Genomic DNA, 16581 nt, shown 5'->3' with positions numbered 1-16581 from the left:
ACACTCACTGGGCACTTCTTATTTTAATACAAGGGAAATTATATGTTTGACTTGTTGATTAATTTTGCAAATTAACAAAAAAATATTGTGCTAATGTATTGGCCAGTGAGTGGACATCATTTGTTGTTTTATTTGTTCGGGACTTTGGAATGCCGTCCAAGACTTTTTGGGAAACTTTCAGCACCTGAAAGCAAGCTGGACTAAGAAGACATTGATTCAGTCGTCTCTGGTGGGACAAAATGTTGCCTTGCTGCTTTTGCTCATGTTACCTGAGAGCTGCCAGGTATTCTGCTGTGACACTGAGAACTGCAAACCTAACAGAGGCCCCTTTGACTCCTCAGGATGGATGGGGGAGGGAGGGGGGGCTAAAAATGCTCTGATTTTTATACTGTGCAGTTTTAATGTAATTCAGTTCTGTCAAATGAATTCTCTGCAAATGTCATGACAAAGTCCGTCAGTTTTTTTTTTATTGTAGAAATAAGAAACATCCCAAAAAAAAAACGTTTACACAATCAATGACATTACAAATATATCCTCCCTACATATTAACATTTTACAAATAAATTACAAAATGTTATTTTGCATAGGCAAAAAAATATAATTGGAGTGTACAGTAAATATACAAGACTGAACAAAACAAATACTTTCAAATCAAATGTGATCAGATGCACTGTACAGAAAAACAACACAGCGAGATTCACATTTTGCCCCGTTGCTCTTTAGTCTTTTTGCTTGAGCTCTATTGTTGATAGCGACCTGCTGGATCTCTTTGACTTCCTGTATCTGTAGGCTAGGAAGATGGTGGCAACCAGGAGGACCAGACCCAGGACCAACAGGACCCACTGGGCCGCAACTGCAGATGCACTGTCTACCTTCATTCCGAGGAAGTCCACCTTGGGCTCAGTGTCTGGATGTGCAAAGAACAATGAGTAAGTTTTGACAGATCCGATACCAGCCAGCCGATACTTCATGCGAAATGAAAATCTGACGAGAAGGCAAGTTAGTGTGCTGACTAAACCCAAACTGCGTGTGTGTGCGTGTTGTCCAAACAAACAACAACAGCTGCTGTTGTATCTCCTTGGCGCTTTCGTTCACTCCCATCAATCTAATCTGGCCACAAATTTTCAACAGGATCTCATCAGGAAAACAAGCAGGAGAAAGATTGCGTTGTAAACTGCAACCCCAAATAGTCTGCCAGCAAATCTTTTTACTATTTCCTCTCGGAAGAAGATGCGCTTCCCATATGTCGGACTTATTCATACTTACTCAAAGGCTTCCAGTCGTAATCGGGCCACCCTCGAATGTCCTTATTCTTGTTATTCTCTTGCTCCAGCCATTTAATGAGAGGTTCGAAATATTCCATGAGTGGCTTGGCGCTCATCTTGGGCTGGCCCGTGATCATGGTCATGGCCTCGGGCCAAGGTTTGCTGAAACCCAGCTTCATCACGTCTCTGCAGATAAGGCGTCATCATAACCACGTTGACTTTATATTTATGACATGATTCACGTTTTGCAGTGTACACTCACCCTAGAAGCTTCCCAGCCTCCTTCGATTTGTAAATGTCACATGTGTGCAGGGGCCCCACGTGCTTGGCGGCGTTGCACAGGGCCTGGTGGAACTGAAACTGGATAATGAAGCTTACAAAGTACCTGTGGAGGAGGTGATCATATCATTTCCTTCTCATAATATGTTTGTCGATTAATCAGTGATGGATTAGAACAACACTCACCTCACGTATGGAACGTTAGCAGGGATGTGGAACTTTGCACCTGCGTCAAAGTCATCTTCTGTGCGGGGGACGGGCGGACACAGGCCTTGGTACTTCATCCTACGTTTAAAAAACAATTAATGTTCCTCAGCGGTTCTCAAACAGGAATTTTCTTACCTGAGGTTCCACCACTCTTTATTATACTCAGATGGTGGGATGCGACCATCAAACACCTTCCATCTCCACTGGTCCATCAAGTAGCCAAAAGGTAGGAAGGCGATTTTATCAAGCGCCATGTTCATCAGGAAGTTGATGTCACTCTCTGGAAAGTCAAAAGGAGAAGTTCTTTGTGTGTATCCACATATACGTTTCAGTTTCTGCTAACTCACCATGATTGTTCTCCACTTTGTCCAGGAGTCCGATGGTCTTCAGGTGTTTAGGTGTGGACACGGATAAGGCCAGAACATCACCGATGGCCTCGTGGAAACCAGGGTTAGCGCCCTCACGGAATGCCACGGGCTGATCCTTATACTGCAGGAAGTACTGGACGTGGCCCATCTCGTGGTGGACGGTGATCAAGTCGTCCATGGTCACGACGGTGCACTGTTTGATTCTGGGTTTTCATGACACATGTTTAGTCGCATCACATTTTCAAACATGGGTGGTTCTATTTTACCTGAAGTCTTTTCTGTTATAGAAGTCCCATGCCGAAGCATGGCAGACCATTTGGCGTCCGTCGGTGGGCTTCTCCAGCATGGATTTGTCCCAGAACTCTTTTGGCATTGGCAGCAGCCCCAGAGAGGTGAAAAAGTTATCGGATTCCTGGAACATTCTTTTGGCATCCCAGCCCTTGGTGCAGGTAAAAAAAACAAATTACTCCTCATAATATTTCTTCATTATACTTGATGTGTACCTTTGCCACCATGGCTGGCGTGGCGTCAACTTGCGTGGCGTGTGGATAAGGCATGACCAGATCCATGATGCCAGACCACGTCTGCGCCCACATATTACCTGAAGCGACACAATTTCACCGTAAGAATTCACCTCCGCTCTGTCGTGTTTATTCACCAAGCTGAATTCTTTCATTCCTAACTATGTGGAGGTGTCACACACAATCTCACGCTTGACGTTTCTTGAAAGAAAAGAAAATCCTTCCCAATTCGAAAGACATCTGCAGCCAACTACGGAATATTTGTGGCCACACAAAAGAAACATTTGACTGGAGTGTGAATTCCACAGCGGACTAGCTTGTGGTTTTTCTGATTAAATGAAAGGTCCAGCTAGGTTACCTAGCAAGTGCGCAGGTATGGGTCCCTTCAGGTTGATGCGCTTCGGGCCGTACTTATTGTACAGACCCCTGCGAACATAGGCGTGAACGTTGAGATAGAGCGGCTCGAGTTCCTTCCAAAGGCTCTCCAGGTCCTGCTCAAAAGTGGGCGTTTCATACAGAGAGCGCCAGAAAGCGCCATTGTCGCTGTGACCTGGAGAGAAGAATACGATTGTGTAATCGACTTTTATAATATGGTCATCTTCAGGTCTTACCGTTAAGTCTGGCAGCTTGGTTGGCCAGTTCGACGTACTGCTGGTAATCCGAGCGAAGCACTTTGCCGGCCGCATCTCGCCAGCCTTTCCAGGCGAATAAGAGTTCATCGTAATCTCTGGACTCTGCCATGATCTTCTGAAGGTCTGAAAGATAACGTGTTGGCTCGCTGTGGCGTCAACTAAGGAGTTTTGGTTCTTACCAGGATCCAGTGGGTGACATTGGCCGTTCTCTCTGCAGACCTCTGCCACGCTATATTTGGTCTCCATGTTTGACAGGAGGTTGTTGTACTAAAAGATCAACATTTGTTTAGTTGGAGCAGCAGCTTGACTGTCACAAATGTTTGTGAGACACAAAGAACCTCTTCAAGTTGCGCTGACGGTAATGCGGCCCTCTCGATGTCGCTGAGTTTCTTCACGATACGTTTGACGGCATCGTTCTGGAAGTCTTCCGTGTCGAAGCGCCGCGCCAGTTGGCCGTATTTTAAAGTGTGGGCTGACATTTCCAGATTCTTCTGAAGCTGGTGGACAAAATTAGCTTTTATTTAGCAGCGGTTCCATTCGGAGAGAGAGCCAAGGCCTCACCATGATCTGCTTGTTGGCTTCATTGATGTCCGTGTTATACGCCCAGGAGGCTTCCGTGTAAGCGTTCCATACCACTTCAGCTGTACCATTATACTCATCCAGAAGATTCTTGGCATCAAGCTCATCTGTATTTTTATCTGCACAGACAAGGACAACAATCAAGGAAATCTACCGTGAAGGATTTCTATGTATTGTGGTTCCAGGACTTTTGGTTCTTACCAATATCTTCTGGGTAGCCCTCAGGAATGGGTGGAACCCAGTTGAAGTCAGGCCATCCCAGAACCTCGTCGACATTTTGTTTTTCCAACCACTTGATAATGGGGTCAAAGTATCTCATCAATGAACCTGCATCCAGTTTGTTTGTACCCAAAGCCTCTTGGAGTACTTCAGGCCAAGGCTTGGAGGAACCGGCCTGAAGAACTTTCCTAGAAAGATGTTTTGTTAAACAGCAGCAGCTCTCCTGAAATTAACCCGCCTCGTGATATAACACTTACTTTAAAATGGCCCCCGCTTCTGCAGAGCGGTAGATGTCGCATGTGTGCAAGTCTCCCGTGTGTTTGGCTGCCTGGCACAGTTTTTCGTGGAATTGGAACTGCAGGATGAAGCTAACAAAATACCTGGAAGAGCAATAACAAATTGCATTGCTTACTTCAAGCACAGAGTGAATGAAACAATCCTTTCAAGTTGGAAATGAAAATGCCTCATCTAGCACTTGTTGTTTTCTTTTGTGGTTAACTAAGTGCAGCTGGTGTCCATGCAGAGAGTTTCCTGTTATTGTAAAGCTTTTGTATTGTCGAAAATCCCATTACCGGTCAATCCGATGAATGCATTAAGATCACCGTGTACAATAACACGTTTAATTCCCATTTTGCATGATTTCCTTTTTGCCTTGCACATTTTTGTGTGTGTAGAAACGCCTCAAGGCGCACACACACACGTCTAATATTTTAAAAACACTTTTTGCAGTAGATCAAATAAGATGCTACCTGATGTACGGCGTGTTTCCAGGTATGTGGTATTTTGCACCGGCATCAAAATGCTCTTCGGTGCGCTTGGTGGGTGGGCAGATGCCTTGATATTTTGTCCTTGAGAGAAGAAATAAAAAACAGATGGATGAAGGAAGCAGTCATGGAAAGTTACTTAGTGTAAACATTTGTGCTAGCTTTGCAAAACTGAATGGTGAAAGAAAATGTTCATTTAAGCCTTTGTGATACATTTGAATAGGAATAAGGTTCACCTACCTGAGGTACCACCATTCAGAGTTGTAACGCTCCGGAGGGGTGTTGCCCCCAAACACGCCCCATCTCCATTGGTCGATAAGATACCCAAAAGGAAGGAAGGCTATCTTCTCCAGTGCCATCTTCAACAGGTAGTTGATATCAGATTCTGAAGGAGCACAATATGGAATTTGAGTTGAACATTTTTCCATTTCGTAATCTGATTGTCGTCGTCTCTTATACCAAGGTCAGACGTCACCGATTCCAACAGTCCGATGGTCTTCAGGTGTTTGGGCGTGGAGACGGACAGAGAGAGAACATCGCCGATGGCCTCGTGAAATCCTGGATTGGCCCCGCGACGGAAGCCCACGGGTTGATCCTTGTACTGGAGGTAATACTGTATGTGGCCCATCTCATGGTGGACGGTGAAGAGCTGCTCCATGGTCACGGTGGTGCACTGCTTGATCCTACCCAAGTATTTCCCGCCATAATCTTTCTTTGCTCCAAAGCTGTCTTTAAATCCTGATTACCTGAAGTCTTTGCGGTTGTAAAAGTCCCAAGCAGACGCGTGACACACCACCTCACGGTCATCGGGTTTCTCCAGCATGGACTTGTCCCAGAATTCTTGAGGCATTGGGGCTAAACCCAACGATGTGAAGAACTCTTCGGCCACACGAAACATTTTCGTAGCGTTGTAGCCCTGCCAAACACAAAAACATTGCATCGATCTCAAAAGAACCGTTTTACTGTAAGGTGTTCGTCGCCCCTCCCTTACTTGTTTGACCATTTCTCCAGTCACGTCCATGTTGGGTTTGTCAGGAAATGGTATCATCAAGCCGTAGATATTGTTCCAGGTCTGGGCCCACATGTTTCCTGAGGGCGAGGAAGAAAACACACTCAAGCAACAATCCATCCTTGTTATGGGATAGCGCGCTGGCCGGCTCCATAGGAAATGCCTGCTTGAAGCATGTACATCCACCGTGACCAGATAAGCTGGCGCTGGAGCGTGTTGACCCCCGAATGCCCGCCCGCCTCCCAGATTGCCTCTAAAGTGTTGTTGTACCCAGCAGATGAGCGGGAATCGGTCCTCGCAGGTTGATGTACTTGGCGCCGTACTGCTTGTAGAGTTGTCGGCGCACAAAGGCGTGCAGGTGCTGATAGAGAGGTTCGATTGTTTTATACAAGCCCTCGATGACTTCCTGGAAGTTGTCCGTCTCGTACCAAGAGCGCCAGTCGGCCCCCGTGTCTTTAAATCCTACAAAAATATTGATAGATTGTTTTATAATATCTTCTTGAACATTGTTGTATTTTTCTCACCATCAGTTTGTGAGGCTTTGTTGCTGAGCTGCACGAATTTGGGGTAGTGCTCCTTGAGGGGAACACCTGACACGTTATGCCAGCCCTCCCAAGCGTACAGAAGCTTCTTGTAGCTCCGCGAGGTGGCCATGATGTCCCTGAGATCTGCAAGGGACAACGTGCGATTAGCTTTGGACAAGGGAGGCCGAAGTTCTCCTTTCCCTCCAAAGTCAGGTATGAGGATGATTTTTTCACGATAAATAATACTCACTATATACTATATATATATATATATATATATATATATATATATATATATACTAAATAAAATAAAACAAAATTAAATGGGCTAAATAATTAAACACATACATACATAAATTATATATATATTAATTATATACGCATATAAAAATAAAAATAAAATAAAATAAAATAAAATAGAATAAAATAAAAATAAAAATAAAGTAAAATAAAAATAGAAATTAAAATAAATTACATTAAATAAATACATAAATATAATCACATATTAAATCACAATTTTGAGGGTTCAAATTCAAATTGGATTGGCCAATTGAAAAGAAAAAAAAAAAATGAGAGTGCTTGGGAAACACTGAGCTATGTTGCAGACAAAACATCAGGCCATTGTTCCCATTGCACCCCACAGTTCAACACTATGAGCGCGCTGTTGTTCCAGCGTTGTACTCAACATTCAAAACACTTCCTCCGTGAAGTAACTTTGCCCATCCTGTTACTCTTACAGGAACCGATAAGAAGACTTTTCCCTCCGCGAACCTCCCCTTTTACAACCGCCGCAATCGATTTTACTCACGGGGCTCCAAGCTCCAGCTGACGTTTGGCTGCGGATGCACTTTGGCCGTGGAATAAATACTGTCCATGGTGCTGAGAATTGTGTTGTACTGCGCACACAAACACACACAGGAAATCATCGGTCAATCCTTTTAACACGGGAGAATAACTCCAAATCATTGGAGACCAACCTTTCCTCTTTCTTCAGGAGACAAGTTGGCGGGTCCGAGAACCATGACTTTGCCCATCAGTTTCTTATCTTTGGGTTCAAGCGTGTTGAGCAGCTCGCTGGTGAACACCTGCTTGGCCTTGAGCCCCCAAGCCTCAGTGAAGGCCTGCTCCTCCAACGATGCATTTACCTGAGCACACCGGGAAGGACACGTAAGAAATATGCAAGCGTGGTGCTATTTGCTGCCCGCTACTTTTTTTGCATATCTTGGAAGTAAACAAGTTTTTGGAATTTGTGAGGGCACAGGATAAACAGTACTATTACTTTTTATTTATTATAAACATGGCCTCCGTCAAATGTGGGGGAATTACTGAATTGCATTTTCAGTTCAGCATGTCCAGAATGTTAATATAGTGGATTGTTGTTGCCCAGAAAAAGCTTGTGCAGGTGCAAAATTTCAATCCCCTCCTAAATTCTCACAAGATCAACACGCTGTATGTTCCCATGATGTATTTACTTTTTTTAGACCGATGAAGCATTTTGCTATGTTGCAATGCTGTTCAAGGTCAAGAGTGACTCAATCACAAATGGGAAAATATTTGCACGCGCGTTGTGATTAGGCTGGACTGTGTTACTGTCGCGAACGTGCTTATCTGCGCTTTTCCCAGCAAGATGTAAAAGCGGCAAATTTGTAAACTAATTGGTTTCCATTATGAACATTTAACCAACCAACTAACTTTCATTTAACTACGCAAGGCCATTTTACATTTAAAATGATGCCTTTAAATGGCTTCCCATCCCTCTTTCTGATCCGTTCTACTTTTGTCGTACACCTTACAGCCTCAAGACACATTATGTTGGCGCGGCGTGGCGGGGGCTCGCATCTCCACTTGTTCTCCAAGCCTGGAGAATTCCTGTTGTGACAGCTGTACAAGCACGGACATCACAATAAAAGCCTCAGAAGAGAGAGTAAGCTCTTTTTTTTTTATTTTTATAATAATTCGAAACTCTCTTAGTGTCTGTTTGGCTTCAGTGGTGCGTGCCACTGCCCTTTTTTCCTCGGGCATCATGTGATGGCAACTCACTGCAGTCTGCTGTTAATGTCATGACTTCCCTAAGAAAAACCACAACGACAAAAAAAAAAAAAAAGATCTGTTTATATCTATAAAAGCTTGCACGTTGGCCGCTTATAATTTTTCCGACGATTAAATCAAGCAGTGCTCTGGAGTGTACACACCACATTGGCAGGAAACTATTCCAGGAGTGGCCTTACCTGGAGTTGAGAGTTGTACACTGTCAAGTTGGTGTTGTAGTTCCAGTTGGCTGACACGCTGTGGAAGAAAACCTCCTCCGCTGTGCTGTTGTAGTTTTTGAGGAATTTGACTGCATCGGCCAGCGTGTTGGAATATTCTCCTGGCAGCCATCTGTCTGGCAGAGCGGCACCATGTCGCACCACTTGCAGGACCAACACAACTGAACACACAAACTTGTCCATGTCTGCCTTCCAGCAGCAAGTGTAAATGAAAAAAAAAAACAGCTTTGACTCAAGCACCTCTTGACTGGTCCAAGCTCGGCGAGTGTCTTTTAAAGTCCAAGTGTGACCCAGCCCACATGCAGCCTCCACTTGCGTCCGAACGCAATCCCCACCCTTGAACGCAGCACCACTAACGCCTTCTCTCTCTCTTTCACTCTCTCTCTCTCTCTCTCTCACACAGGCTCAGAGAAAGGGTGGGGGGGGGGGGGCTCTAGTCATGGTTGGTGGAAAGCAGAGGCTTGACGGGCTGAGGGAAATTAGAAAAGTGAGACCCACGCAAACCCTAAGAATTAAATTTCACACTCCTTCCTGATGAAGAGATCATCTATATATCCTGAAATTTGCACCAGTTAATTTAGAAGAATATAATCTGCTATTCAAATGTTTCGTGTCACCTAAAAAAGTGGATATTTAAAATTCAAGTAGATATTCAAATCCCACCTTTTAGTGCTATGAAAAAAAGACTTTGTTTTGAAACGTTATCTACTCTTGTGACCTGTCGCTGAAAACTAAAAGGACTGTTGTACTGTGTAAATATTATTTTTATTTTCTCATACTTACTGCCCACTAAAATATCATAAACACATCATGAGAAGGGATAAATGATAATAATGATCATTATTAGGGCTCATTAATGTTTAACATACACTCACACACATCGAATAACACTTTTGATTTACACCACCGATGACAGCGCACGTGTCGGCCTGAATATTTCCCGGCCTTGACATGTAAATTAACTTTGCTCTTGTTCTACTGCGTCACAGATAATCACCAAAAAATGCTGCTTTGCTCAACAAAACCGAATGAACCGCTGTGCTTCAACAGAACCTTCAATCTCTGAGGCGGTCATTGGACGTTCATGGCCATAATGGCTTATCTTTGGGTTGAAAACACACTGGCTGATCTCAAAGTAGATCTCCCATCGTGCTCTATAAATCTTTATCATGACTTTTTGACAATGATAGGCCATATCTGCGCAGTCTTGCTGATGTCTATGGAAACACCTGAACATAAATGGCAACTTATTGACAGAGTGCATCCTACCCGACTGATAAATCGATGGCTGATTGATAGCTAGGAAGTATGAGTGTCCGCATGTACGCAGCCAACAGGGTTTAAGTTTGCCAACAGAGCAGCAGGTGGGAAGTCATAAAGTGTTTACTGCTGTTTTGTATTCCGAGTGTGAGCATGTGTCTCAGTCTGAGTGTCTTCTGCAAGTGATTTTTTTGCAGTCTTCCAATCCCCAAATAATTGAATGTGGCTCCCCCTGTAATGGAATTCTGTGAGGTGTGAAAGGAGTGTGATAGCCTAGAGAAGCCAATCTCGGGTGTACGTTGCGCACCACTAGCCATGGTGTGTAATGTGTGTGTGTGTGAGAGCTCGCTTGTCATCAGGTGTCCGCCATAATTCATTTTGGCGCCCCCCCACCTTGTGTCAGGCTGATTTTTTATCTGAGGTTGCCATTGGACAATTTAGACATTTGAAATTTGATTTACGTAATGTATGTTGCTCAGAACAATTAAATGCTCTTAAATAATAATCTCACTATAATAACCGTCCACCCAAAGTTGAATTGACCCATCAAAGTTGCCACTTCTGAATGGAGGGTTGTAGTCAATCAGCAAGCACACGTTTTGGCATTAACAACACGGAGGCTACGCTAACGCTAGCTGACAGACAGTTTAAATTGTCACATCAGTCATCCATTTGTTAATTCAACAATGAAACACAAATATAAATTGTGATGGTGTCTCCTGTATTTTTTTATTATTATTATTTGAATGTGTATAGTATTACTCTACATGAATTGTTTGCAATTTATTGTGGCCATTCAACTATCCTTCTCTGTTGTAATACATTTTAAGGGGTCTTAAAGGGCAATAAAGAAGGCAAACCTGTGTGTTGCAACATGTTAGACTGAGGGGGCATGAAATTGTCAACATGAAGTGGACTTTTCTTCCTTCTTTCCTCAGAGCAGTCTAACCTCAAGCATCTTGAGAACACCAACCGGCCGCTGGCGGAACTGCAGGTGACCGACATTGGGACTGTGACAGGTGAGAGGTGAGTTTGTTCTCCAAACTATGAGCCACACGTGGCTCGGGATGGATGACTAGATGGATGGATGTTTCAAAAAGGTCGCAGCAGCGTGCCGTGCAGACTTGTGTGTACGTCGCCCCGTCTGAATACAGTTAATCAGTGAGGGAGGAGACCCAGCGATAGGATATCTTGACTTGATAGTACTGTGTCATGATGCATTCGTGTTCAAATTGCATGCAAGATGCATTCATTCTTCAAGACGTCAGCTGGTCGCAGCCAGCGTAATGCTCGAGTTTCGCGTTAATATTTTCCACAAATGCGGCTTTTGCGTTGAGCTGTTTTGTGAGTGTGAAATGATGATTGATGGTTAGCAGATTCCGTTGGCGTATTTGCGGTCCTGACACAACTAACATCATGTCTGAAGTCAGAGAGCGTGACTAATGTATACACTGGAACGAGAGGAGAACTTGAAACATTTTAAAGGAAACAGGGAAATCCCACGTCTGCTCGGGTGAAAGGTTAATTTTGACAATACTGATTTCTGAGAGAAGGCCCAAGATTAGATTAGATTAGAGTAGATTAGATGAGGGTAAAAACCACCAAAACAACACCAAGAGCTGTCACTTGAAAAAGTTCTTTTGACTATTTTGTTTGATCATTAGCCTCAAACTGAGTAGATCAGAGGTTGATTTGGTTAAAGTTTAAAGATAAAACTTACCCTACTCTCAAAAACCAACACGCTAGCAATGTTTGCTGAGCATGTTTACGATAAACATCTGGCAATAATTTCCAATAATGGAAACATCCAGTTTGACTAAGTAAACTCACTCATAGTAATTCATCGTTAGTCAGAAGCGCTTCAGAATAATTATTACAAGAAATATAGTATGTAAAATAAATCATTAATCATAAATCAAAATATATAAATATAAATAATGAAAAATCATGTATAATATAAATATATAAAGGGTATATTCTTGAGGTCGTTGCTATTTTTAATTATAAAAAATGGATTGATGGTTGGATTTGTATGTATAACATAAATATATAATGGTTATATTGCTGCGGACGTGATTTTTTTTTATCCATAGACAGTATCATACGCCTGTTGTTTTAGCTTATACTGCCCTCTAGCGGACAAAAATTGTCAATTTAGACAGTGCACTTTTTGTTCAGTAGCACCTTGTCCAAACACTCGCACTTGCACCTTTGCGCCCCTCAATTGTGCTTTTGCGTTGGAGGTGCAAGTGTGCGTAAGGTGTACAAAATATCCGAAGTGCACTTTTGTCGGCCTTTAATGGAATGTATTACCCACAATTCTTTGCGCATTTGACTGTAATTGGCGACGTTAATTAAAATTCTTGTTTCTGTGCCAAAAACAATGTCTTTTCATTTGTGAATATCGAACTAACACATTTAATTCTAATACAGTTTCGATTTTATCAAATTGACGACTTTTACTTATGTATTTTGAAGTCACCTAGATTTTTTTTGTCCCAATTTAGTTGCCGTCCAGGAGAATTTCATCTGCGCGTGCGCGATACCTGGCGCAGCTGCCACAAATTTGTGCATTAGGGAAGCTATATCTTCCATCGAGCCTGATATTTAACTTTGCTACCACTCTACTGAAGTTTAAAAATCAATTTAAGCAGCATAACTGCATTGGTCGCCACTGTGTTCGATGACACGTTTCCAACATGGCGGTAAGTGGATGACGCAACACGCGCCTTTCAAAGTCCGCAGCTTTCGCACGCTTTCACCCCACGCGCTCAAACATTTGGTGCATTATCTCAAACGATGCGTAATTTTGATGTGATTTTTGAAGTATTTTATTTTTAATATCTACAATTTTTCGTCTTTCAGCGGGCATGCGCAGAAAAAAGTAGCCAGGCCCTGCGCAGATTCATCAAGTGCAGCTGTGCACAGGTGCGACTCACCGCGTGGGACCTTCTCAGGTAAATGAGCACACAAATACATATTTGTCGTTTATTGCCGGTTCTCACGATATTATTTTGCTTTTTGCAGCATTTCCACGCTCGAGGGACACAATAGGGTTGAGGTCTGAGCATATCGTGTCACAATTTATTTCCATTTGTTTGATTTAGCACATTGCGCTTGTTTCTTTTTCCACAGAAGTGTTTCTTTTTTGTGCTGCCCCGCCTGATTAAAATGTATTTCAAATGTTTTACATGCACATGTCAACTGCTCACCCTCCCATTTTCTATTAATGTGGTGGCTTGTTCAGTCTAATGGAATTCATTTTCCGTGAATGTTTAATTTGTTTGAACACCGAATGTGACAAAATGGTTACAAACTTTTCCTCTGCAAATATAGCCCAAAAAATTGCATCTGAATTTGTCCATTGCCTCCCAGTCGACACGCGAACAACCCAGACCCCAAAACATTTAGCAAGCATTAATTTCTCTGCTTTCCAGTTGGATTAGACACTAAATCATTCTATGTTGCATGAATGCTATAGCACAAATGTAGTTACTAGCACTCAATTAATGGTGTGAATGTTTTTCAGGGTTGATGAGGAGCGAAGAGTAAAGGACTAATTTCACACCCAGTCAAGAATCAAGTAGCACGCCAACGTGGACATGTCATGTGTGGGGATCATTTGACCAGGAGGGGGCAGTGTGGAGCTCTGGTTGCCTTTGGTTATGGGTGCACGCCGGAAAGGTTGCCTTGAAATGAGGGCAGGTGTTTGGGGGGGTCTGATGGTTGGACTTGCTTAAGAGGTGCGCTGTAGTTGTGGTTGAGGTTGTGGCTTGTCTGGATCCAGAGCAGCGTTGTCTTGTGCAAGGATAGCCATTGATGGCGCATTTGGGGGAGGATGTGGTCACGTCGATGGACTCCAACAAAACTTTGACGTGGAGTCGAGTGTCCAATTTTGCGATATGACTTGTAACTTTTTGTGTCTTTTTTTAACCTACCACTGTCGTGCTTGCATTCTTTGTTCTCCCCTCGGTGTAGGGCGGCGTTGGAGAGAGACGATCCCGAATGTTCAAGTTTGCTATGTAACTTGAAACATTTTCTTTTCTAACCTACCACTGTCATACTTGCGTTCTGTGTTCTCCCCTCAGTGTAGGGCGTCGTTGGAGCGAGCCGGGCCCGTATGTCCAATTTTGCAATATGACTTGTAACATTTAATGTCACTTTGTAACCTACCATTGTTGTACATAATCCAACCCTAACCTACTAGCGTCGTACTTGCAGTCTTTGTTTCTCCCCTCGGTGAAGGATGGTGTTGGAGTGAGCCGGTCCCAAATGTCCAATTTTGCAATGACTTGTAACATTTGTTGTTTTTCTAACCTACCACTGTTGTACTGAATCTAACCGTAACCTACGACTGTCATGCTTGCGTTCTTTGTTCTTCCCTAGGTGTACGGTGGCGTTGGAGCGAGTTGGTTGCGTTTTGTCTTTTTCTAATCTACCACTGTCGTACTTGACCTAACTCTAACCTACCACTGTCGTACTCGTGTCCTTTGTTCCCCGCTAGATTTAGGGCGTCGATGGAGCGAGCCGGTCCAAGAGGAACCACCGGTCGAGGGTGCTCAAGACAATGACGCGAGCGGCGCACAACTCATTCAATGTTCTGCCCTTTGCAGGCTGAACGCAAAAGGGGAGACGCACGGCCCGACCTGCACCGGTGATGGTAACCAAGAGTAACTAGCCGCTGTGAACAAGTAAGCAAGTGACCTCCAACTTAAGGTGCTCTTTGAGTTTCTGATGTTTCTGTTTCTGCAGATGGCGACCGGGACGCGACATGATCTGATCAGAAGTGGCCGGACCGCTGTGGCTTAACGCTGAAGTATTTGCAGCCGGCCGGGTTCCGAGGCAGACCCGCTTCCCTGGAGGAGCCGACCTCCGCAGCGTCAATGCGTGAAATGGAGTTTCAATTATTTTTCTAATTCACACCAGTGGTGTCCAAAGGTCTGCTGGGAGGGCTGCATACTGAAACAAATTCCCAGTTTAAACACTCGAATCAATCACGACATATTGCTGTTAATATTTTGTGCTACTGCTGCAAAACGGTGTTGTGTTCATTTTGAAGGTCATTCATGTGGTGTCTTGATGAACCTGACCTTGACACAGCAAAACTGAGGACAAGCTACTACTTTGTCTGACAGTGAAATTTTGAATAGATGATTTGACTTGTAAACAGCATAGCTTGATATTTATCGTTGATCAGTCGTATTTTGGTGCTCCCCAGTGGCCTGTGACGAATAGCCCCTCGGACGCTGTTTGGACATCAATGGTGACGTGTGTAGGGCTGCCAGTGTATTGGAAAACTACCATATGGTGATCTGTTAGCCATGTATTTTAAGAAACAAGATGTTTTTTAATGTGGCCTAATGAAACAAGCTCAGTGTTTTCTTGCCTAAGTACTGGTAATTATTTTAGAAGATGAAGTCATTGATTCAAGTTAACATAATGGTTGCATTCACTTCAATTCCTTTCTATCCCAAGCTTTTGCATGACTTTGCTCAATGCAATGGTTTGGCCCAAGACTGCCATATCACTGATTTTCCAATATGTTGTGCAGCCTTGAATGCAAGTGCGAGCGACCGCGTAGTGAGACCTTTGTGCTTGTGTCTTGCAAGGTGGAAGAGAAGCTGCACATAACAGAGCCGGCGGATGGAGGCCACAAGACCCAGGATTGGCGAGTGGGGCGGGCGCAAAGGAAGAAACCGCCCCAAAACACGCAGTTGCCATGTGATGAAGAGGAAGGAGCCTGATGCATGATTGGCCAGAGGTGACATGGTAATCAAATATGCAAGAATAGTGTACATACTTATTTTGAATCGCATATCCTTGTTTCTCTGTCGTAGGGCTCGCTCGCATGGTGTCGGAGGCACAGGAGCAGTTCCTCAAATGAAGATGAGTACCGTTTGCCGGTCACTGAGTACGTTGACAGAAGTGAACCGAATGCAACTGAGTGCTGTCTTTTTGCAGTTGCGCAAGGCGGAGGATGAGTGTCGTCGAACACCGACCCGGAGCGGACCCGAACCTTCAGCAGACCTTTGCCCGTGACAAGTGGATGCAGATGCTGCGAGGCCGGGAGGGCAAAGCAGCCAACATCTAGGGAGAGTATGACTGTTTTTCCCTTCCGCACTTGCTTTCCTTCCCTCCCTCTATTTTTTCACTGGGTGTGCACTGTCTGTCTGCATGATGCCTCTTCTCAGTGCTGTCATTGTGCAATATTGGTTTAAGGTTTTTTTGAAATACGTGGTGTGAACTGTAAAGTTTGTACTGTAATTGTGCCTCTGTACTGAAATTAAATTGTGAACTGAATTTAAGTGGTCCATTTTCAACATTGGCATGTGAAGTCTATCATGCATGTTTTGAGTTAAGACAACATACAAACTGGAATCATTTGAAACATTCTCTGATAAGGCATTTGGAAAATTAGTCTCAAACAAATCAGTCCAAATATGTAATGTTAAATATGCTGTCAGGCATTTCTTTTTACTGTGCAAAGAAAACCTGTATGAATTCTAAATTGTTGACAAAAGACAAATTGCTTGACACCGTTGCAAATGACGAGCGTGTTGAGTAAGGGTTAAAGCTGTTTGCGTTGCAACCAATGATATTCATCTTTAGCAAACCTTTTGCAACCCTGCTGGAAAATGGCCACTGAATTCAGAATCTTGCTCCATGTTGGTGCTTTTTTTTTTGTAC

At 43.6% G+C, this 16581-nt stretch overlaps 1 protein-coding gene and 1 long non-coding RNA gene across 9 annotated transcripts in view; one reads left to right on the top strand and one right to left on the bottom strand.

The window, feature by feature from the left end:
- Positions 1-437: 437 nt before the first annotated feature.
- Positions 438-8964, bottom strand: ace (angiotensin I converting enzyme (peptidyl-dipeptidase A) 1). Its single transcript, XM_088360361.1, has 25 exons — positions 8596-8964; positions 7345-7512; positions 7176-7263; positions 6368-6511; positions 6114-6305; positions 5826-5923; positions 5581-5750; positions 5294-5517; positions 5075-5219; positions 4820-4918; positions 4328-4450; positions 4053-4258; positions 3834-3970; positions 3611-3769; positions 3452-3539; positions 3252-3395; positions 2999-3190; positions 2623-2720; positions 2386-2558; positions 2099-2322; positions 1887-2031; positions 1731-1829; positions 1528-1650; positions 1267-1451; positions 438-907 (listed from the first exon to the last, which is right to left on the bottom strand). Exons 1-25 carry the CDS (start codon positions 8815-8817, stop codon positions 720-722), a joined length of 3834 nt encoding a protein of 1277 aa, XP_088216487.1. The 5' UTR covers positions 8818-8964; the 3' UTR covers positions 438-719.
- Positions 6306-16581, top strand: part of LOC148382466 (uncharacterized) — an 11217-nt gene continuing 941 nt past the window's right edge. Inside the window, exons 1-9 of one of the 8 annotated variants that reach the window (XR_015854091.1) lie at positions 6306-6580; positions 7107-7534; positions 8163-8291; positions 10833-10920; positions 12760-12851; positions 12922-14585; positions 14647-14781; positions 15504-15655; positions 15732-16581. The exon at positions 15732-16581 is cut by the window's right edge and continues 182 nt beyond it. This is a non-coding gene — a long non-coding RNA (uncharacterized LOC148382466). Of the gene's footprint in view, positions 6581-7106; positions 7535-7933; positions 7997-8162; positions 8292-10832; positions 10921-11826; positions 12600-12759; positions 12852-12921; positions 14586-14646; positions 15664-15731 lie in introns of those variants that run through there. The other 7 variants (XR_015854087.1, XR_015854089.1, XR_015854086.1 and 4 more) reach the window with 7 other exon arrangements.

The sequence above is a fragment of the Syngnathus floridae genome, chromosome 18 (assembly GCF_059516105.1).
Source record: "Syngnathus floridae isolate MCC-2025c chromosome 18, RoL_Sflo_1.0, whole genome shotgun sequence".
Classification (NCBI taxonomy): Eukaryota; Metazoa; Chordata; class Actinopteri; order Syngnathiformes; family Syngnathidae; genus Syngnathus; species Syngnathus floridae.
Note: the sequence above shows the minus strand (reverse complement) of the source record. Positions and strands in the feature narration are given on the sequence as shown.